The 22,296-nt window shown below is 46.6% G+C and overlaps 2 protein-coding genes across 3 annotated transcripts in view; both read left to right on the forward strand.

Moving 5' to 3' along the window:
- The window catches only part of CEP112 (centrosomal protein 112), a 2,145,639-nt gene that overhangs the window by 1,830,505 nt on the left and 292,838 nt on the right, over positions 1-22,296 (forward strand). The gene's annotated exons all lie outside the window — the stretch shown is intronic.
- LOC147702304 (uncharacterized) lies at positions 1,913-6,560 on the forward strand. The gene is made up of 2 exons (XM_086930942.1): positions 1,913-3,049; positions 6,213-6,560. Exons 1-2 carry the CDS (start codon positions 1,913-1,915, stop codon positions 6,558-6,560), a joined length of 1,485 nt encoding a protein of 494 aa, XP_086787068.1.

Here is a 22,296-nt window from a genome sequence, read left to right on the forward strand (position 1 = left end):
GGAGCCCCAAGCGGCATCCCTTGCGGCCAAAATGGACACTCTGCTAGCAGCGGTAGAGCGGATCGGTACCACCCTGGAGCAAACCAAAGAATCATTAGAGACACGAATCGACAAAGTCACTTCGGATTGCACCCTTCCCCATGCCGATCATTGCAAGTTAGCAGAGTCGGTTGCCTTGCAAAGCCAGACACTTCAAGAGATTCAACCTGTGGTGCAAAACCACACTATAGCGCTCCAAGATATGATCAACCGAGTCCATGCGCTCGAAGACTGCATAGAGGATGCAGAAGGGCGCTCTCGGCGCAACAATGTCCGCGTGGTAGGCCTTGAGGAGGGCAAAAACCCGCAACAGTACGTTGAGAACTGGTTGCGTGATCTCCTGCCCCGGGGGGATGCTATCGCCGCAGTTTGTGGTGGAGAGGGAGCACAGAGTGCTCGACTTCGTCCTTTCTTCTTCAAACTCCTTAATTATCGGGATTGTGACGTGGTGCTCCGAGAAACCAGGAAACTGGGCAACATCATTGTGGGAACTGGTCGGGTGATGCTCTTCCCAGACCGTACAGCAGCGGTTCAGAGACGGAGGAGTACCTACATGGCGGTGAAGCGTCAACTGCGGGAGCTGGAGTTGCCTTAGTCCCTGTTATTCCCATCTCGCCTCAGAGTGGTCTCGAAGGAGGGTACCCGCTTTTTTGATGCCGCATCGGACGTTTGGGACTGGCTGGAGGAGACAGGGCAGTGGAAAAGAACAAGACCCCCAGACCCGGAGGATGGTGGCTGGCAGGAGAGGAGGTCGAGGCGGCGCAGACGACGGGGGGCTCGCCAAGACATGGGGCTGGGCCCAGTTGCGCCCAGCCCAGAGAAGATGAGACTGGAATGGCAGGAAACTTTTGAGGCGGTGGCGACCCTTGGGACAGTGAACAACAATAGCCGCGTGGAGACCCACACACTCAGTGACCCGGGAACTAGTGGTTCATCATCCCCATCCACTGTGTTCTCCGAAGACTTGAACATGCCAGTAGTGACACCTCAGACGGCCGACCAGATCATGTGATCGAGTGGTGCTATGCTGCATCCCTCCACGGGCCACACACATGTGTACACTGCATCTCTTGGGTATGTCCGCGCACATGCTGCTGAAATGTGATATACGCTAGAAGCGCTTCTGTCAATCAATGTAAATGTGACGGGGCACGGGGGCCGAAACCTCAGACTACTGCCGAATGGTGGACAGCCACACCTCTTTTACCCTGCACCTTGTCCCCACAGAATACATCAGCATCGTGGACCGAAGAGGACGACTCAGTTTGGATTCCGCTTACTAATTCGGAAGGTCCCTTTAAAACTTCTGAGCCAGGTAACGAGTCTCCACCCCCTGAGGGCGTAGCGGCGTCAAAAGCCGGAAAGACAGGATCCTCAGCGGACGGCGTTTCCCAAGGAGAGGAGGCACACGTGGAAGACGATAGGAGGTTCCAGGACTCGGAGCAGAAGGAGAACGACACGCCAGGAGGCCAACGGTTTCACGCTTCGCCCCGCCACGTTCCCACGGGAGGAGCGTGGCTCCAAGAGGTACGGGGCCGGGTAGCGGGTTGGGTCGGGCGGAAGAAACAGCAGTGAATGTTTCTGTAGAAAAGCCCTCTATCCTCCACCCCTGCACGAGCACTTCCTTTCCCCACCTGTTAGGGGTAGATTAAGTAGTGCGCGAGCCCACGACGGTTACTCCCTCACTCCCGGTCCCTTGAGAACGTATCACAACATTATATTGTCCTGACCCTCGTTTCCTTTCCTTTGCCGGTACCGGAGCGGAACCAAAAGACGACTCCCGGTGTGGACCCCGACCACCTGACGTCCCGAAGCCAAAGAGTCAACGCAAGAGGATTATTTTTCTTTGTCCCATTTCAAAAGACTGTGTTTCATGAAAAAGACTTACTTCACAATAAAGCCTTCGTCAAAACCGTTACTGAAGGCGCCTGTGTTCCTCTTTTCATCAGCTCTTCCGGTAGAACCAACAGCCCCCAGTTCAAACCCCAGCGTCCCAACCACCTCGGGACAACTGGTGTCAGAAGTGGGATCACCATCCGTCTGTAAAGAAAAGATGGAGGCCCTAATTGACCATATCATTAAAGGACAGGAGAAATTGGAAAAGGCGATGGAAAACCAAATGACGTCCGCACAGGCAGACCGGGACATGTTCTCTACCACGATAACAGCTCAACTGGAAAGTCTAAAGAGTATAACCCCTGCGCCACAAGTCGTCCAAGGGGAGGTTAGAGTACACACCCCCCATCCCCCAGGGGTGGCTCTCCAGAAATACGTTTCAGGTGAAGATCCGGACGCCTTCCTGATTAACTTTGAAAGGGCGGCACGTGCACTGAGTTGGCCAGAAGAGAAATGGCCGTTTTTCCTAGCACCTCTCACCGGCGAAGCCCAGTCTGCCTATCAAGCTGCTAATCCCCTCGGCACAACCCCTCACGCCACCATCAAAATGGTGATCCTGGACCATTTAGGTTTGGATCAGGAGGCCTATCGTGTGCGATTCAGGAAAGAAAGAGGCATTCCAGGGGAGAACCCAAAGACTCTTTTTTTTAGGCTAAAAATGTCAGCCGACAAATGGTTGCGCCCGGACCTCTGTAGTAAAGAGGACATTGTAAAGAAAATATATTTGGAGCAGTTCATGGAAGCCCTGCCTTACGCTACACAGCGTTGGTTGCGCCAACATGTGGGACTTACTGTAGAACACGCAATCGAAAAGGCTTCCCAATATGCTAGAGCTCAACCAAAAACCCTCACGTGGGAGCCGGAAAAAACTCAGAAAGTGCTTCCGCCATCCAAAATAGAGAAAAAACCTAAGAGCGGAGTAGAACTGCCCCGACTGCTACGCCCCACAAGTATGATCCTTCCACCAAACAAAGGTCCTCAGTGCTTCGAATGCGGAGAGTGGGGCCATATCGCAAGAATGTGTCCCAAACGTAAGCCACCAGAGGAACCGATGGAAGTCGGCTATCTCCCGAGGACAGTGATGTACTCCGCCGAAATGGGCAGCACCTTCTACGTGAGTATGAGGATGAATGGTTACTCTGTAAAGGCCTTGCTAGATTCAGGGTGCAGACAGTCAGTAATTCAAACCCGGTTTGTTAAACCAGAACAGATGAATCCAAAGGGGCCCGTTTATATAAGGTGTGTCCACGGAGATGTAAAACCATACCCGTAGCATCTATTACGATAGCCCTTCCAAATAGGGAACCTTGTAAGGTGTGGGTAAGGGTGGTGGACTCACTTCCTGAAGACATGATCTTAGGAACAGACAACCCTGAGTTCTTGTCCCTTTTCAAAGAGACCCTGTCCCAAACAAAACAGAATAGTAGCCTTTCTGCATACCTGTCCCCCGAACCTTGGGTTATTGATCGAAACTTCCGTTTTGCTCAGAGTGAGGACAGGACCTTAGTCAATGCATGGGAAGCTGCCCATACTGCGGGTGATCTAGCCTCTTCCTCCTATCCGCGTTTTGTGATAAAAAACGACCTACTGTATAGACAAAACAGAGCGGAAGGAGAATTACAACTGCTGGTACCCCAGTCCTTTAGAGAGCAGGTTCTTTTCTTTGCGCATGCACATTTGACGGCCGGTCACGCAGGAAAAGAAAAAACTACGGATAGCATAACCCGACATTTCTTTTGGCCCGGGATATATAAAGACGTGCAGGAATATTGTGCGAAATGTGAAGTTTGTCAACGACAAAATACACGTCAACCACCCATGGCTCCCCTACAAAAGATGCCCATTATTGGAGTACCATTCGAAAGGGTCGGCATGGACATCATAGGCCCCTTGCCAAAGTCGAGCCGAGGATACCTGTATGCCCTAGTCATAGTTGACTACGCCACCAGGTTTGTTGAAGCCTTCCCGCTGCGAACCACCACCACAGCAGCCATCGCTGAGAAATTTGTAGAATTATTTTCAAGAGTGGGGTTTCCTAAGGAAGTACTGACTGATCAGGGAACACCCTTTACTTCCAAATTAATGAAAGAAGTCTGTGCTTCCCTTGATATAAAACATCTAAAGACCTCGGTGTACCATCCACAGACCGACGGTCTGGTGGAACGGTATAATCAAACCCTCAAATCAACCCTGAAGAAAATGTTGTCTGCCGAAGGACCCTCCTGGGACAGGCTCTTACCCATAGCCCTATATGTTATTAGGGCACAGAAACAAAGCAGCCTGGGGTGTTCCTCCTTTGAACTCCTATATGGAAGGATGCCACGTTCCTTGTTGGAAATAACTAAGGACATGAGGGAGAGTGAAGAAGTAGAAGAACAGAAATCAATGTTAGAGTACACAAGCCACTTAAGATCCAAGCTGGGAAAGCTACAAGAGCTAACCTATACTAATCTGGAAGCCCAGCAGAACAGGTACAAACAAACCTATGATAAAGGAAAGAAGTTGAGAACACTGAAAAAAGGAAGCTGGGCCCTTGTACTCCTCCCTTCTAGTATGAAAAACAAAAACATGAATGGCAAGGACCATATCAGATAGTTGATACCATTGGACTTACTACCTACAGGTTACGAATGTCCCCATCCAAGACACAAACCTATCACATTAACATGCTCAAGGAATGGCTAGGACCAGCGCCACGGGAAGGACATTTGGTCGCACAGACGGCTGTGGCCCAGACGTCAACCCTGGACCATCTAGTGGTAAACACAGAGCTGACCAATCGAGAAAAGGAGGAGTTATCAGAGACACTGAAACCCTTTTCTGACCTCTTTTCCGACTTGCCCGGAAGAACTAATCTTGCTGAACATCGCATAGAGACCTTACCGGGTAAAGTTGTAAAGCAAAGACCGTATAGGATCCCAGCTGCCCGAAAAGATGCGGTCCGTAAAGAAGTCCAAGATATGCTACGACTCGGTGTCATACGGCCATCCCAGAGCCATTGGTCTTCACCCATAGTGATGATCCCCAAACCGGATGGGTCCAAACGGTTTTGTATGGACTTCCGTGCTCTAAATGCGGTGTCACATTTCGATACCTACCCCATCCCCAGGGTTGATGACTTGATAGAAAAGATAGGTGATGCCCGTTACATAACAACTATCGACCTCACAAAGGGGTATTGGCAAGTGCCCCTTCGGGAAGAAGATCGGATGAAAACGGCCTTTGTAACAGACGATGGAGCTTACGAATTTACAGTTTTGCCCTTTGGGTTGCATGGGGCCCCAGCAACCTTTCAACGTTTAATGAACCTGGTGCTACAGCCCTACACTGCTTTCAGCTCGGCCTATTTAGATGATATAGTTATTTTCAGCCGAGATTGGAAGGAACATCTTGTGCATCTGACAACCATCCTTTCTGCATTAAAGAAAGCGGGACTGCACATTAATGCAAAAAAATCAAGAGCCGCCTTTCATACTGTAAACTACCTGGGGTATGTCTTGGGTGAAGGGTCCATAGCTCCCCAAAGTGAGAAAGTAAGAGCAATAGCGGCCGTTCCTTTTCCTTCTAACAAAAGAGACCTACGAGCTTTTCTGGGACTGGTGGGGTACTACCGTAGGTTTATACCTCACTTTGCCGAGATAGCAGCCCCTTTGACCGACCTCCTTCGGAAAGACACAAGGCCTAGTGAGTTTAAGCAGCCCTCACCTGAGTCCTTAAAAGCCTTTCAGTTCTTAAAAACCACCATGACTACGGCACCAGTATTGACCTCTCCTGATCATGCTAAACCATATATTCTAGCTACAGATGCCTCCAATGTGGGTATTGGTGCAGTTCTGTCCCAAGTCAGTAAAGATGGCATTGAGCATCCTGTATTGTATGCAAGTAGGAAGCTGTTTCCAAGAGAATGCAGGTATTCCACTATTGAAAGGGAGGCCCTGGCTATAAAGTGGGCTGTAGAGAAGCTTAGATATTATCTCGAGGGAAAACCATTTATCCTTCATACAGACCACGCGCCCCTGAGATGGATACATCAAAATAGTAGCCATAATCCCAGAGTCTTGAGGTGGTTCCTGTCTCTTCAACCGTATGCCTTTACCATTCAACACCGTAAAGGAAAAGACAATGGTAACGCGGACTTCCTTTCAAGGGTGTTTCCTCTCCCCGAACGGGAGAAGCCAGGGGGGGAGGAATGTGACGGGGCACGGGGGCCGGTACCTCAGACTACTGCCGAATGGTGGACAGCCACACCTCTTTTACCCTGCACCTTGTCCCCACAGAATACATCAGCATCGTGGACCGAAGAGGACGACTCAGTTTGGATTCCGCTTAGTAATTCGGAAGGTCCCTTTAAAACTTCAGTGCCAGGTAACGAGTCTCCACCCCCTGAGGTCGTAGCGGCGTCAAAAGCCGGAAAGACAGGATCATCAGCGGACGGCGTTTCCCAAGGAGAGGAGGCACACGTGGAAGACGACGGGAGGTTCCAGGACTCGGAGCAGAAGGAGAACGACACGCCAGGAGGCCAACGGTTTCACGCTTCGCCCCGCCACGTTCCCACGGGAGGAGCGTGGCTCCAAGAGGTACGGGGCCGGGTAGCGGGTTGGGTCGGGCGGAAGAAACAGCAGTGAATGTTTCTGTAGAAAAGCCCTCTATCCTCCACCCCTGCACGAGCACTTCCTTTCCCCACCTGTTAGGGGTAGATTAAGTAGTGCACAAGCTCACAACGGTTACTCCCTCACTCCCGGTCCCTTGAGAACGTATCACAACATTATATTGTCCTGACCCTCGTTTCCTTTCCTTTGCCGGCACCGGAGCGGAACCAAAAGACGACTCCCGGTGTGGACCCCGACCATCTGACGTCCCGAAGCCAAAGAGTCAACGCAAGAGGATTATTTTTCTTTGTCCCATTTCAAAAGACTGTGTTTCATGAAAAAGACTTACGTCCCAATAAAGCCTTCGTTAAAACCGTTACTGAAGGCGCCTGTGTTCCTCTTTTCATCAGCTCTTCCGGTAGAACCAACAGCCCCCAGTTCAAACCCCAACGTCCCAACCACCTCGGGACAGTAATGCATGTGGATGTCCGAGAGTTGCCTTTCTAGTCCGAGGGTGGGATGCGCTGCGAAGATGTTACATTCGCAAGCTCCTGCAGTTGTGGTCCACACCGAACCTGCAAGATTGACCAGTCTATGACTCACTGCACACCTCTTGCTAGCACGGGCAGGCTTGAGACAGGGGCGTAGCGCAGACTAGTTGCTGACATTACACACTCCCCACCTGCTACTACACTAGACTAGCTCTTCATCATAAGTGGTTTAACTTGAGGTTTGGACGCATGCCCTTTCGGAGATTCGCCCCACTAGTTGCATTGTTTGCGGTTGTGCTATGTTTAAGTGGTGGCACACCAATATGCTTCCCTTGATTTGCGCCTTCGGCCCCCCGAAGAAACCCCTTTGCCCCGCGTTGCGTTGACTTACCCGGACACATGACGCACACTAACATCGTGACTTGGAACATACGTGGTATGCACACGCAGTTGAAACGCTACTCTGTTTTTTCCTACCTACAGCGGCATGCGGTAGGGATCGCCCTCCTGCAGGAGACCCACATGACCCAGAAAGAGCTTGACAAACTCTGCAGGCATTGGAGGGGCAAATCTGTGGTACGGTCTTCTCGGCGCATGTGTGCGGCACCCTGATATGGGTAAGGGCGGGCATTCCCTTTATATGTGAAGAAACGAAGGTAGACCAAGAGGGCAGGTATTCCCTAGTGCAGGGGAAGCTGATTGGTCAGGAGGTACTATTAGGATCACTTTATGCCCTGAACGTAGACCAGCCCTCCTTCCTAGCACAGCTTACCCAGGCCCTCCACCCTTATGCTGGGCTTCCTTGGCGGAGACTTCAATATGGTGCTGGATGTGCTTCTGGACAGGTCCTTCCCCCCACCGAGCTGAAGCGGTAGCGTCCAATGCGCAGGCGTTCCAGCACTGGTTTACACACTGGGCAATACAGGACCAGTGGCGCACACAGCATCGGGAAGACAGAATCTATTCTTACTACTCAGCAGTCCACGACTTGCATGTCCGGTTGGATAGGATAGTGGGTTACCAGTCCCTGCTCCCACTTATTACAAAATCAGAGTACCTGGGTAGAATGCACTCCGATCATAACCCCCTGTGGTTTCAGATTAGTTGGGAGGCGGACCGCCCGCCAAGCCCTATGTGGAGGCTACAGCCTACTGCGCTAGAGGACTCAGAGTTTCGCTCATCGCTGGGCACGACCATCCTCGCGTATTTTGATGCCAACGAAGGGACAGCGGACAACGCCATGATAGAATGGAATGCACACAAAGTGGCCGTCCTGGGGCACTGTATGGGGGTCACATGGAACATACGCAAAGTGCTCTCCGCCTCCCTGGCGTGCCTGGAGGCTGAGCTCCTACAATATGAGCGGGAAGGGAAAGGGGAAGGAGGGTGCGGGCACTCACGCAGACTGGGGGACCTTCGCACTAGGCACGCAGAGCTTTTGGAGAGGTTAAGTAGTCACAACTATGCAGCACACACGGCCAGAACCCATGCCAAGGCAGACAGAGCAGGCCGACTGCTGGCCTGGTTTATAAAGCAAGAGGGGCGCGGTGCCCCAATAGGGGCTCTCCGCACAGCCGGGGGAGGGATGGTGTATACGCAACGTGAAATCCACCATGCCCTGATTGATCACTATGCGCTGATGGATCACTATGCGCAGCTGTATAGCGCCCACGCCGTCGGCCCCAGGCACATCTTGTAGGGTTTCTTGGACTCTGTCCAACTGCCCACGGCCTCCGAGGAACAAAAGGAGACACTCAATGCGCCCCTGTCATTGGAGGAAGTTGGGGAGGCGATCCAGTCCATGCCATCCGGGAAGACCCCGGGGCTAGACGGCTTGCCCGCCGAATACTATAAAGCGTATCGGGACACCCTGACACCGTTACTCCACAAGTTATACACTACAGCAGTGGAGGAAAGATCACTGCCCCCTTCTATGCAGGAGGCGTTTCTGGTTTACCTGCCTAAACCCGACAGAGATCCCACAGCCTTGGGCTCATATAGGCCACTGGTGATGTTCAACGTGGACTATAAGGTCTTTGCCAATGTGCTAGCGGAACGACTGGCACCGGTGGTCCCCCACTTTATACACACTGACCTGAAAGGGTTTGTCCCAGTGAGATCTACGTCACTGAACCTCAGGGGATACTTTAGGGTGGCAGCTGAGGCCACGCGGGTGTGGCCTAGGGCAGGGTGCCTGATATTAGATCTGGAGATGGCGTTCGACTGCCTAGAATGGGGCTATCTATCGGCAGTGTTACTGCGCTACGGGTTGGACGTAGAATTCCTCCAAATGGTTGACCTATTATACAGGAATCCCGTAGTCTGATTGCCATTGGGCCCTTACATCTCAGAGGCGGTGGCGGTGGGCCGAGGCTTCTGGCTGGGGTGCCCTCTGTCCCCACTACTGTTCGCGGTAGCAATTGAACCCCTGGCCGTCGCTATACGACAAACTCTTGGTGATGGTATCCCGATGGGAGACGCAGTCCATCAGGTATCGCTTTATGCTGATGACCTGCTGGTGTTTGTGACGGATGTGGGATGCATACTGGAACAGCTAGCCCAGCTGCTGCACACGTTTGCTGACATCTCTGGGCTCCGAGTGAATGCGGGTAAATCTTCCCTTTACGCTTTCAGTGACGGGACCCGATTCCCTGGATACAACCTCGAGGGCACACGAGTCCAATGGAAAGAAGACACCTTTAGGTACCTTGGGATACAGATATACCGTCACCCAGCTGACTTGTTTGATGGGAATCTTGGGAGGGCGGTTGCAGCGCTTAGGTCTCTGATACGCTTTTGGAACACGCTTCCGCTGACAACTACGGGCAGAGTGGCACTTGCTAAATTGGTCATGCTTCCCCGCCTTCTGTACTACTTTGTCTACTTACCGCTATTCATCCCGGCTTCTTTTTTCACTTTGCTCAATAAGATACTGCTTAACTTTATCTGGGGCACCTCTAGGCATAGGCTGGCGCTGGCGAAGCTATTCCTGCCAAAAGATCGGGGGGCCTGGCTGCTCCTTGCTTTGAACACTATTACCTAGCCGTTCAGCGACAATGCGTTGCTCGCTGGTTGGCAGACAGAGGTAGAGATGATACAGCCACGGTAATGCCACCATACTCCCTAGAGCGTATAACTAAACTTTTCCACCCCATAGCAGCGACCGAGCGCCCAACAGTGCTCCTCCTGGTGGTGGCATACAAGTGCCACCGGAGAGCCTTATACATTACCCACAGTACGGTTCTTTATGCGCCTGCTATACCATTGGAGGGCTCGCCTAGTGGTGAAGGGGTGCTCACATTCTCCATGCTCGCGGAGTGGCGGGAGGTCGACATACACACACTCTGTGATCTGTATAGGGATGGGAAGCTCACGGCATACGAAACGCTGGTGGCAAGGGAGGGGCTTCCTCCCGGAGGGTTCTTAATTCAATCGCTCGTTGATAGTGAAGGGGACTGCTAGATGGGAAGACGTAGCAACAGAGCCCAGGCAACATTTAACCATGCAGTATCTCCACGTCATTGGGAGGGGCAGACACCTGGTCCGCTGGTTTGCGGCATCATTAAGGGAACACGTGGCGATTAGTTTGGATCCCCTTAGAGGCCAATGGGAGCTAGACCTGGGGCGGCCACTAACAGACAAGGAGTGAGAAAAGGTCCTTAAAAGTCCTGTGCACATTCCCAGAAACATGCGATTTCGCCAGATACAGCTTTTTATTGTTCATAGGACCTACCTAATGCCAGAGTTGATTAACAAATACTTCTGCCGCGACAATGTGTTCTGCCCCAGATGTAATGAGCTAGGGGTGGGATTCCTACACATGCTGTGGAGCTGTCCTGGGCTGGGCACCTACTGGCGAACAATTAGTGAGCTGCTGAGGAGTTGCACAGACCGATCTATACCCTTCGCCTGGCCCGAGTACATCCTGCACCACTCCAGGAGACCCCCCAAAGATAAGGTGACATCCCGCTTTCTGGACCTGGGGCTAGTGGTGGCAAAGCGCCTCCTCACAAGGAGGTGCAAGGCGCATGACCCGCCATGTGCACGGGCATGGACTTCCTCATTCCAGCCATGGGCCAGGGCAGAGTGTACCGCCATACGTAGGTAGGAAGTGACGGGGCTCCAGAAGGAACCCATAGTGGCACGCTGGGAGCAAATGCTTGATGCATTACAGCAGACAGACAGGGAGGGAGGCACGGGTGGTGCGGTAGAGATGGGAGGCACACACAAGTGTAGGTGCATACCACAGGCTGTTCTCCTGCCGGGATAGTTTGATATGTTCAACTTCTGATCCAATAGGACACACAGACAATCACGCCAGTGCAGTCATAGATGAGGGGCGCACACGACGGGGTGGAGGGGGCGGAGGCCGGGGAGGACAGCCTCGGAGTCCGCATCAGGGCAGGCGTACTACAGTTCCGACAACACTGGACGAGCATCGCATGTCTTATTCATTACAAACTTGAATACTTGTAACATACTATGACAATGTGATAATGCATTTATGACTGATGTGCCTCTCCCACAGAGCTTTTATGAGTAATGCTTGTGATGTAAAGTGTAACTCTAAAATACTAATAAAATCAGATTTGACAAAATAAATTATTGATTACTCCCGGGATTCTGATTTGCATGCATGTTTCTATTTCATCTGTTTGAACAAAGTGACAGGCAGAAATATGGTAAATGTTAATTTTGTTAAAGGATTGCCCATATTAAAATGTGTTTAGCTGTCGGGGAGAATGTGGCCAAGCCTCAAGAATTTATATTTTACATTGTGTGTATATTTTTCGTGCCGAACATAAACAGGTTTCTGTGTCAGGCTCTTTTTATTTTTCATTTTTTGTTTGTGTTGAAATGGGTGTTCTGTGCACGACTGTTCTTAGTACTCGTCCTAAACACAGGGCTAAAATCTAACATGTTTTACCACATTTTAGCCTTCCTGTTTCTCACTCTTTAATCTGCTTGTATCAGTACTTTAGCACGCCTTTCTCTTTACCTGTCACTCAATCTCTTTGAGAATTTTTGTTCACTTCATTTCTCTAGGGCCCTCTTTTCATTTCACACTCTTTCTATCTTTATCACTCATGTTGTTCTATCTCCTCCTCTATACCTTTTGTACTCTATATCTTCCTCTCTCATCTCTTTCACCCGTTCTCTCTAAGCATCTCTAGAATTCTGTCTCTGTCATTTACAAGCCTCCATCAGTGGCGAAAGTTCCACTTTGCCACACACATTTGCTCATTGTCACCACCATGTTAGAAACAGCAGTTCACTTGTTTGCTTTGTGTAATGCTATTTGCACTTGAATTGTCTTTAAATTGAGCCTTCTCTGTCTTTCATGAATATTTGACTTTTAATATTCTGTTGTTGTCATTTGATGATTAAACAGTAGGATAAGCGATTAAAGTTTAGAGTGGGCCAGTTTCTATCGTTCAATGTATTTTCAATGAGCGAGAGGACCACATTGGTTGAGGAGGATGTTTCACATTTTCTGGCTGTGCAAGGGTTCAGCTATATTAACTCCAAGGTGTTAATATCTGGGTCTTGCAATTGCTGGTCAGTCATTAAATAAGTCATTCATATAGGTTGCACAGCTGCTTCCTCAATGGAAGAACTCTTTAAGAACTTGCTGTAGAACTCTATGTAGCCAACATGTGCTCAGCCTCCGCATATTTATTGGTGGCGCATGAGTCTGAGCTATGACCGGGATGGAAGGAAGCACGCCTAGGATAATACCTTCTCACTTTCACACAGCTGCATAATCAAAGCACCAGTCATCTCCTTCTCATCGCTACACCATAAGTTTTTGTCATTCCAGAACATCAAGCGAAGACAAGTTTAGACCCCACCTTTGGAGTGTATAAGGGTCTGATTCTAACCTCAGGCTGGAATACTTGTGTAGTGCTCACAAAGGGATGCTGTTTTAACTGCAGATTACTATAATGTTTAGAAAGCCTGGATTTTCCACACTGGACATGTATTAGACATGCTCAAATGTGTAGTAACTGCGGCCTAACTTTTTTTTAAGATACTTGAAATAAGAATGATCTAAGATACTGTTCTCTAAATGCAAATGGGGTTTGGCCTCTAGAAAGGAGTGTTATTAATACATTCCTGATATTCTGTAGATGACAGCTACTGAAAGCAGTATAAAGATCAGGACCCTGGGAATGTCATATTTAGTGGCATATTCCCTCACCAATTCAGTGATCCACTATCATTGGAAAAAGTTCTGTGGAATTACAGCTGCAGATCCACTCCAGAAACCTGAGCGCAAAAAGTAAACAGAACCTGACAGTCCACATGAGCCACACATCAATGAGAGGCAAAGAAACTCAATAATAGACCTATAAAAGAAAAGAGAACCAAACAATAGTGTAGCATGTAAAGAGAGAAAATTAGGTTCTAAAATAGCTTGACTACAAAAACTGAGCACTGTGCTAGTTCTTGGCTGCCGGATAAGGGGACAAGAGGACATCACAGTGAGGTATGTGATCTACGTGGCTTTCACTACTGTTCATGAGTGGTAACATACATGCAAATTGAACTGACTCAAGATGGGGATCCTTCTGTTGAAGGTAAGAAGCTAGGGCATAGGAAGGAATCACAGACATCGGAAAGTAAAATTCTGGTCTCAGACAACAAAGATTGCAAGCGTGGTGCCATCGTGATCTACCCCTGCTGTATTCATTCATGAGTGGATTTTCCGAGGATGTAGAAGGCAAGTGAGCCCCTTACACATTAGACTTGTGAAAGAAAAGCACACAGTGGCACAGATGGACAGAGCATGTGGTAGGCCGGCGTCTGATATGCATCTGATTAGACTGACAGTTTTGCCAGTCATTGTGTTTGTTAGAACAGATTCACAATTGCTTTATTAACCTTATGCTTTCTCAAATTTGCTTGAAAATCCACTCTTTTTCCAAAATTTTCTTGGGAAGAGCCTCCAAAACTCTTCGTAGGTGGTACGGGCTCGCTCGCTCGCCGCAGTGCACTAAGATAATTGTTTTTCGCCTCACCACTTTCAAATGTCACCAGCCTCCACTGAATGGTTGCGACGTTTATCACTGTAAAAGCAGGTGACGTTGCATTCTGATCATTTGTTCTCTGTGTATTTTTAAAGCATTCATTTAATTCACAATCTCCAGTGATGGGGGTAAAGAATGCCCTTGAGTAGAATACACCCAGTTTTAATCTTAGAACCCCCCTCCCCCTTGCTTTTCCCAGCTCACTGCGGTCGGCTGTCTTAGTTTCTGTTCATAAAAACCTTCTCTTCTATGTTCCGATTGTTGTGCTTTTGAAATGTGCTTCTTTTTCCCTCTCGATCTCCCCGTTAATTAGAAGTTCAACTTTTCCCTTATTTTCAATAATCAGCTATGTTTGCTTCCACCTACACTATGTTCTCTGCACCAGAAAGCTAGTTCTCCCCCAGCTCTATTTGGTGCACCTCTGTTCTGTGGTCTTATGCTGCTCCTTCATCTGTAGCACAGTGCATCCTGGCGGTGGCCTGGAGTCCACAGGTGTGGTCTACCGCCCCTGCCCTTACATTCACCACTTGTGTCTCTCTCGATTCCGCTAGTGCCCCTGCCTATCAAAAAATGATATTCAGGGTCTTCCTTTTCTATTCATGTCTGCTGTTTCTCCCCCTTGCTCTTATAATTAGGCCTCCTTTGTTTGTGTTTCACCCTGTATCCCCCGTTCTTCTGTTTCATCCTGTCTCTAATATTGTCCTTGTGCTTCAGCCTGTGTCTCTCTTTCAATTGTGCTACAGCCCACGTTTCTCTTTCCCTTGTGCTTCAGCCAGTTTCTCTCTTTCCCTTGTGCTTCATCCTGTGTCTCTCTTTCTCTTGTGCTTCAGCCCGTCTCTCTTTCCCTTGTGCTTCAGCCAGTTTCTCTCTTTCCCTTGTGCTTCATCCTGTGTCTCTCTTTCCCTTCTGCTTCAGCCCGTCTCTCTTTCCCTTCTGCTTCAGCCAGTCTCTCTTTCCCTTGTGCTTCAGCCCGTGTCTCTCTTTCCCTTATGTTTCAGCCTGTGTCTCTTTCCCTTGTGTTTCAGCTTGTGTTTTCTCTTTTTACTTTAATAAGCGCGGCGCTGTCTTCATGGACACCGCTCTATGCAATGCAATAGGTGTTGCTTTTGGTATTGTAAATAACGGTGTCTTTTAATTTTTTTAAAGGCATTGCCATTTACAATGTCAATAGCTCAAAATAATGTCATTGCGAGACCTATTGTATTGGAAATGCTTGTTTTATCTTGGAACGTCGGCACTTTCAAAGTGTGAAGTCATGTGGTAGCAGTGCTCCTTAGCCGTGCGCGTGGTGCCAGCAGAGCCGCCGCCATAGCCACGGGCTCCGGTACCTGCAGGCACACTAGCCTCGCGCACACAGAGCTCATTCAGCTCCACCAGTGGGCCTCGCCTTTGATGTGTATGGTGACTCATGCTGACTTCTCTCCAACACAAATCCGACGCCTGCCTTAAAAAAATGTTTTCAATTCACTTTGGCCAGATATTCGGAAATGCTTTGTTCTTTTTCCCGTGGCCTACTTTTCACATTTTCTAGTAAAAAAAAAATCTTGGTTTCATTTTTTTAATAAACATATTTGTCAGTGAAATTCCATCTTTTTTTATTTTATTTTAATGTTCAGATTCCAGGATAAATCTTTTTCTCTGACTGAGTTGCTGCATGTTCAACACGCTCATAAAAAGAGGCCCATGTTATTCCTGTCAAATAAAATGTTTTTAGCTGGAGGTCTTTGGAGGGTGGGGTTCATGCAATTAAATCCCCGCTCAACAGCTGATATTCTGATGTGTCCAAGACTATCCATAAGGTAGCATAGATGGTTGAGCGATAGCTGCTTAGATCTGTGTTTTTACAAAAATCACAGTTGTGAACCTTTGTGAGGCTGACGCAAACTTTTATTCTTTTTAGTCCATCCACTAAGCTGAATAATAACCCCTGTTTCTTAAGCGCCTAGAGGTATTTCAGGCTTAGTGTATGCTACATATTTTGTCAATATTGGTATCACTGTATGTAAGAGTGTTTATGCCACTGGTAAACTTCAAGGGGGTTCCTCATTCTCGCATACAAAGGAGTGCATGCGCAGTTGTTGCTGCTTTTCTTAATATCCCTGTGAATAACCTCTTTGCACTTTTTTCAGTGCAATTCTCAATCCAACAATGACAAACACATCCCTCCACATTCAAGTTCCTCAGTTTTGGGCATTCTGCCTTTGTGGTGGCGGCCTTATTCTGTAAAACACCTTCAAATTAGATTCTTTGATTCAGTCCTTCTCTGTGGTTCCCCAGTGCACCTCTTTCTTGTCAGTATTTACATAATCACCTTCCTCTAATCCGTTGGCTGGGAATCCTGGTAAATTAGGCTTCTTGGCAATGCATTGATGCAGAAATGGTACACCACCGTAGCGGGCAAATAAATAGGTCTTTAATGTTTTTTCTATATCTCAGGTGGTTTACAGGGTCTCAATAAATGGGCTAGCACGAGGAGGAACTGCTGTATAAACTGATCTAGCAAAATTCTGATGTTCATGTGCTTAGCATCGAACTGGCCTATAAGGCAATCAGACAGTGCTCAAAGGGCTGCTTTTTTAGCTGCTGTTTGTCGTTTTTTACTGTAGGCTACAGTAACTTACCCCTCCCCAGCGCCTTGAGACCCTCCCGGGTGAGTAGCGCGCTTTACAAATGCCGTGATTGATTGATTGATTGATTAATTGATTTCCCTAACATTACCACTTTTAGCTATCTACTCCCCTAATAGGGGCCACTTTTATTTTTCTGCCTAGGCCTATTTTGTGACCTAGTCCAACCCCGCATGGGCGGATGACGGCATTAAAGAATGTGCTGGGTCACAGCCTAGCTCTTTTCTATCAAGAATGAGGAAACTGTAATGTTAATAGCATAGTCAACTACACCCAAGATATTGAACCTAATGCATTTGCAATGGCAGCCAGTGAAGCACCCTGAGATTCCGAGATTCCTCTGGTGATTGCATTTAAGGGGAATTTCAAACTTTACTCCAGGAATTGTATGAAACTAGGGTAGACACTGATTGAATAGTCCAAACTAGAGACAACCAGTGCTAACTTGTTTTGGATCTGTAAGTGGTCTTGGTTGGGGAAAAAAGCTTTTGCGGCAAATTCAGATACAAAAAACAGTTTACAAGGCCATGAAGAGAGTGGCATCAGCACAAACCCTCAGATTCGTAGCCCTGGCAGTAGATGCCAGTAGAGTACCCAATAGCAGATTTCACATGTGACCAATTTTCCTAATGGTGTTTTCATCCACCAAAGAATCTCTTTCCCATTCATTCATTCAGTGGGCTTCATGGAAAGTGGGAGCCAGCTTTGGGTGGGCTTGAGGCGTTTTATTTCTAGGTTTACTGTAGTAATTTATAAAGAAGAATCCAAAATGAGCAGACCAGTTTGAGTAAAGTATGCAGCTATTGAAGATGATGTGGTAAACTGCTGACCCATGAAGGATTCCATAGCCCAAAGAACTGAATAGGATTGAACACGAGGCTGAAAATGGCATACATGCTCTAAAGAGGCTCTTAAAACTTAAATCTTTGAGCTTTTCAGAGGAGAACTATGTCACTGATGAAATTGAATGCTGCTGTAAGATCTAAAGTCAATGGCATCATCCATCGATCAAGTAATGCCTTCACCAGCACTTCTGTTTTCTTCAGAATCGAGGACACTATTTTATGTGTTAGAGATACATCCATATTTGTCTGTGTTTGACTGTCTTAGCAAATTTACTTGCATGTTTTCATTGAGTGAGAAACTAGGAGTATATAACATACAACTCAATCCAGTAAGTAACCGTGCATTTGTGCCAGAGTGTCACTTTGGCCATTTTTAAGTCTGCACCAGGCTTGTGATTTATCTAGAAGATCCCTTTACATTTTTTGATAGGACAGCACATTGAGAAGGTGTCATGGAAACTTTTTGAACTTAATAATAGTACTCGACAGTCCTATCAGTTATCATCTTGTGGTTTGTATTCCAAAATGTAAATTGCTAATGTTAACAACCCTCAGAATTTCCATTTTAGTTTAAGGATTTGCCTGTGACTTTTCGGAGTTGTCTGTGTTGATTAGGTCAAATGTAATAACTAAGTGATCAGGCTACAGGTGAGTGAGAGGGAAATTATCTTAATCAACTACTCTACAATAAACACTAAATCTAATGCGTGTGAGTACATGTGGGTAGGTCCAATTATGGTTTGAGGCAGTTTCTGTAGGTTAAGGTTATCAACTAGAAAATGCCCTGATCAATCAATCAATACATGTACTTCTGAATCATTTATGTTGAAATCAGTAAATGAAAGAAACGTTTTTGGCAGCACCTGCCAAATAATTGGCATCATTTGGGTGAGTCTTTCGAGAGGATCTGGGGTAAGAGGAAAGTGAAAATTCTACAAAGAATAAACAATATCTCACAGCGCAGATGTAGATGCACAGAAAATTAGCTGATTATCTAGGAATATTTCAAAATGTGAAAGTAACATAACTGTTAGCTGGATTTAATTCTCTGTCAAAATATGTGATTCTGTTATTAGCAGATCATCCAGTTCCAGGTCCAACAATCTCCCCCTAGGTAGATTTTCGAAAGCACAGGTATTTTGAGGATGCTGATACAGAAGAACATTCCGGATTAGTTGGTGGAAACATACTGGTAGTTGCATCATCTTTACATCAAGTTAGATGTTTTCACTTCATCACAAATGCACAGGTTAATGTCCCAAAATGTCCTACTTAAACCTATCCCAATATGTACACCCTAGGAGCTGTGCAGATGGATATTCTTCTATCTGAAAGAGACTATTAGTTATAGATTCCTTACCTTAGAATTACCCCCAGGCGTCAGACTGGATCCAGGGAACCAGGTTGGTGGAGGGTCTAAGGGGAAAATTATTTAAAGACCAAAGGACAGACAAACCCCTTATTCACAGTATAACAATACAAAAGGCCTGTCAATGGTCTGTACAACTAATGGGGGCAAAGAAAAATGTGACGGACTCTGTGTCTACCTATAAAGTGTGTACAACAAAAAGGAAATGAATCCCATCAGCCCACCCATATGGCAGAGCTTCATCATCTGGGATAGAACCAAAGATGGTCCGGTTAAGAAGCCACACACCTGCTGGAATTATGTGTTTCTCCAAACCCAAGGAACCACCAGTGATGGGTCGTATCAAAAGTCAAATCAGTTTGGAATGGTGTGGGATGTTAAATTGCAGTGAGAAAAAAGTGTGCAAAAAGAATCAAAAAGTGAGATGTAAAATTGGCTACCATGATTTAAGGAAAACTTTATTAGGGAAAATCATGGTGTCAAGATTAAAATGAGTGTGAGACAGTTTTACACAATAACTGCCTATTAAGGATGGTATTTGGTCAACATGTTTCAGCCATTGTAGGAAAGTGTACCCGGCTTTCGTCAGGACCTCTTGAACACTACTGCAATTAAGCTTGACCTAAGCTTAGTGAAAAAAGAAAAAATTAACACAAATTAATGATACAAAACATCCTACCATACATTGGATTTTCCAGACGGGGGATGTCTGTTTCATAAGGTATTTAGGATTCTTTCCTAAAACGGAAGATACACAACAAGGGACAGCAAATAGGTAGAACACAGACACACATTTCTATTATTTTTGCGCCATATGTTTCTTTAGGCCAATAGGTCATTCTCCAAAACGATAGAGATATGTTTTTTAATGTATTTTTACTCACCCAAAAATGCTTGGGAGAAAGACTCACCTCTTCCTGGCCACTGCTCAGGGTTGGAGGCCCGCTCTAATACGTGAGATAGAATAGTGGGTGTCTGGCCAGAATCTATCACAATACGCTTAAATGTTCTCTATTAGAGCTCCCTTACCTTATAGGAGCAGAAGCTTGGGTTTTTGTTTCCAAATTGAAGGCTCAATCTCATTTTCTGGAGCATTGATTTATCACCCACCGGAACCAAACTCTTCATTTTTATAATCTTTGGGGGATACCTTAGGGCCCCTAATTTTAAGATATTCAAATTTTACCTTATTGGGAGATTTTAACCTCAATTTAGAATGTAATAAGGAACCTGGAGTTAGAAATGTTTTGGACTCCATTGAGTCTCTGGGCCTTGAACAGATGGTGTTTGCCCCCACACATTGTGCCGGACACATCCTTGATGGAATTTGCTCTAATCTATGTTCATTAACCGTTAACTACACAAATCTGTTACCTTGGTCAGACCATACATTTATTCCATTTGGAATCACATGGCCTCATGCTAATCCCCAAGGTCACTTACCCCTAGTACGTCCAAGACAGTGTGCAAATGGTGCAACATTTTAAAGCACCCGGATCTATCTAATCGTGCATTGGGACTTATACCTACCTTATCAGACAACACCTCCCAAGACAACCAGAAATTTAATAATTGGATGACCACTCTTAGCAATATATTTGCCCCCCCCCACACCATTCCTTTGAAAATGAAATCGACCACTAAAGTATCAGCTCCCTTATATACTCAAAAACTAATTGAGTGGCATCTTCAATGTAGACAACTTGAGCGTAGATGTCAGAAAGGATACAACTCAGAAGACCACAGTTCAAAATGGCTCTGAAAACATATCATGAACAAATTATTGTGAAAAAAGCGTAATTGTACGAAATGAATAACAGCTGAATCAAATCAAAAAGTTATTTTTTAAATCGCGAAATCATTCACCTACCCTAAAATATTGAATCAAGACAACCTCCCTTCACAAACGTTATGTAAGAATATTGCCAACTTGTTAAACAAAAATTTCAAAAGCTACAGATAGATTTTAATATGGGATATGCCCCTCCCTTGGATATACCTTCAGTATCCCATAAGGCCTGTTCCAATCTTCAAAACTTCCATACCATTAGTCTAGAACAGTCACGCCAAGCCATCCTTTCCTGCAAATCCGGCTCTCCCTTCAACACATGCCTGACGGAAGTGCTACATGCTATCCTTGATGTTGTTAATCCGGTTATCAATTATATAATCAATTCTTTCCTTTTAACTGCAGATGTTCCCACTCATTAAAACTTTAAAAAAATGTTTTAACCTACTACCTTTCACGGCATGAAAAACAATAGCTATGGCCCTTATTACCTCACAATTGGACTACTGCAATAGCCTGAATGCATGGACCAATAGGACAATTCTTTAAAAACTGTAGATAGTACAACATGCTGCAGCTCGCCTGGTGTTAAAGCTACCTAGTCGCTCATCTGCGTCAGCAGCTCTCAAGTCAATACATTGGCTGCCAATTCATAGAAGATGCTCTCTAACATCTTGCTCATCACCTTCAGAGCGAACATAGCATCAGGCCCTTAATATCTAGCGGCCAGGTTCACTCCATACATCACTTCTCATCTGCTTGGATCTTCATCTGCAAATCTCCTCACTCTGTCCCTTTCAGATGTAAAACTGAGGGTGGGAAATCGGTAGCTGTCCTGGGAGCTAAAGCCTGGAACTTGCTTCCTGGCCATCTTAGACATTCTTATTTAGAACCTGTCTTTGGGAAATTGCTGAAAACATGGATCTTTGCGGCCTGGACTCTGTGACTGGACTCTGTGCCTCTATCTAAAATGATCCCTGTATAGGTCCATAGTAGCCTCGAGCCTCCTCTGTTGTCTTTTTCGTACAGCGCCAAGATGCTCCTTTGGAGCAATAGTGTCCTTTATTCATTTTTTATACATACATACAGATGAATGCTGTTGTAAATATGGTTTTCCAACTCAAGATGGTCCTTTGTGGTTTACTCTTACATCCTAAATCCGACTGGACTCCATTAATGGGTGTTATAATGAATTCTACAACGACTTTCACTGGTGCTTCGAATCTGGGTCTTATTGGCCAGTTCCATTGTTAAACTAAGATTATCACAAAATGAAGCCATGAGATACGATTTTTAGTGCTCATTGTTAAGTTCCAGTTGCAGTACTAATCACATGTGCGTTATAGACTCACTTCCACAAAAGTGTTGAAAGAAGGGAGGACCTTGCTTTACTCTAGTGGCACGTACAGTTCTTACACCTCGTCTGTTGTCTTAAGCCTAATTCCCGGAGACGGCTAAGCCAATGAACGTTGGGATTCTCTGCTTTTAGAGCCTTTCCACACATCAGATAACATCCCCAATCAGGTTAACTTTTTGAAGTGAATATGCCACTTTTACAGCACCTTGGGGCATCCTATTGCAGTGTAGTGAGCATTTACCCATGCTCCACTCCCCTGGAGT

Source organism: Lissotriton vulgaris, chromosome 7, assembly GCF_964263255.1.
Source record: "Lissotriton vulgaris chromosome 7, aLisVul1.2, whole genome shotgun sequence".
Taxonomy (NCBI): Eukaryota; Metazoa; Chordata; class Amphibia; order Caudata; family Salamandridae; genus Lissotriton; species Lissotriton vulgaris.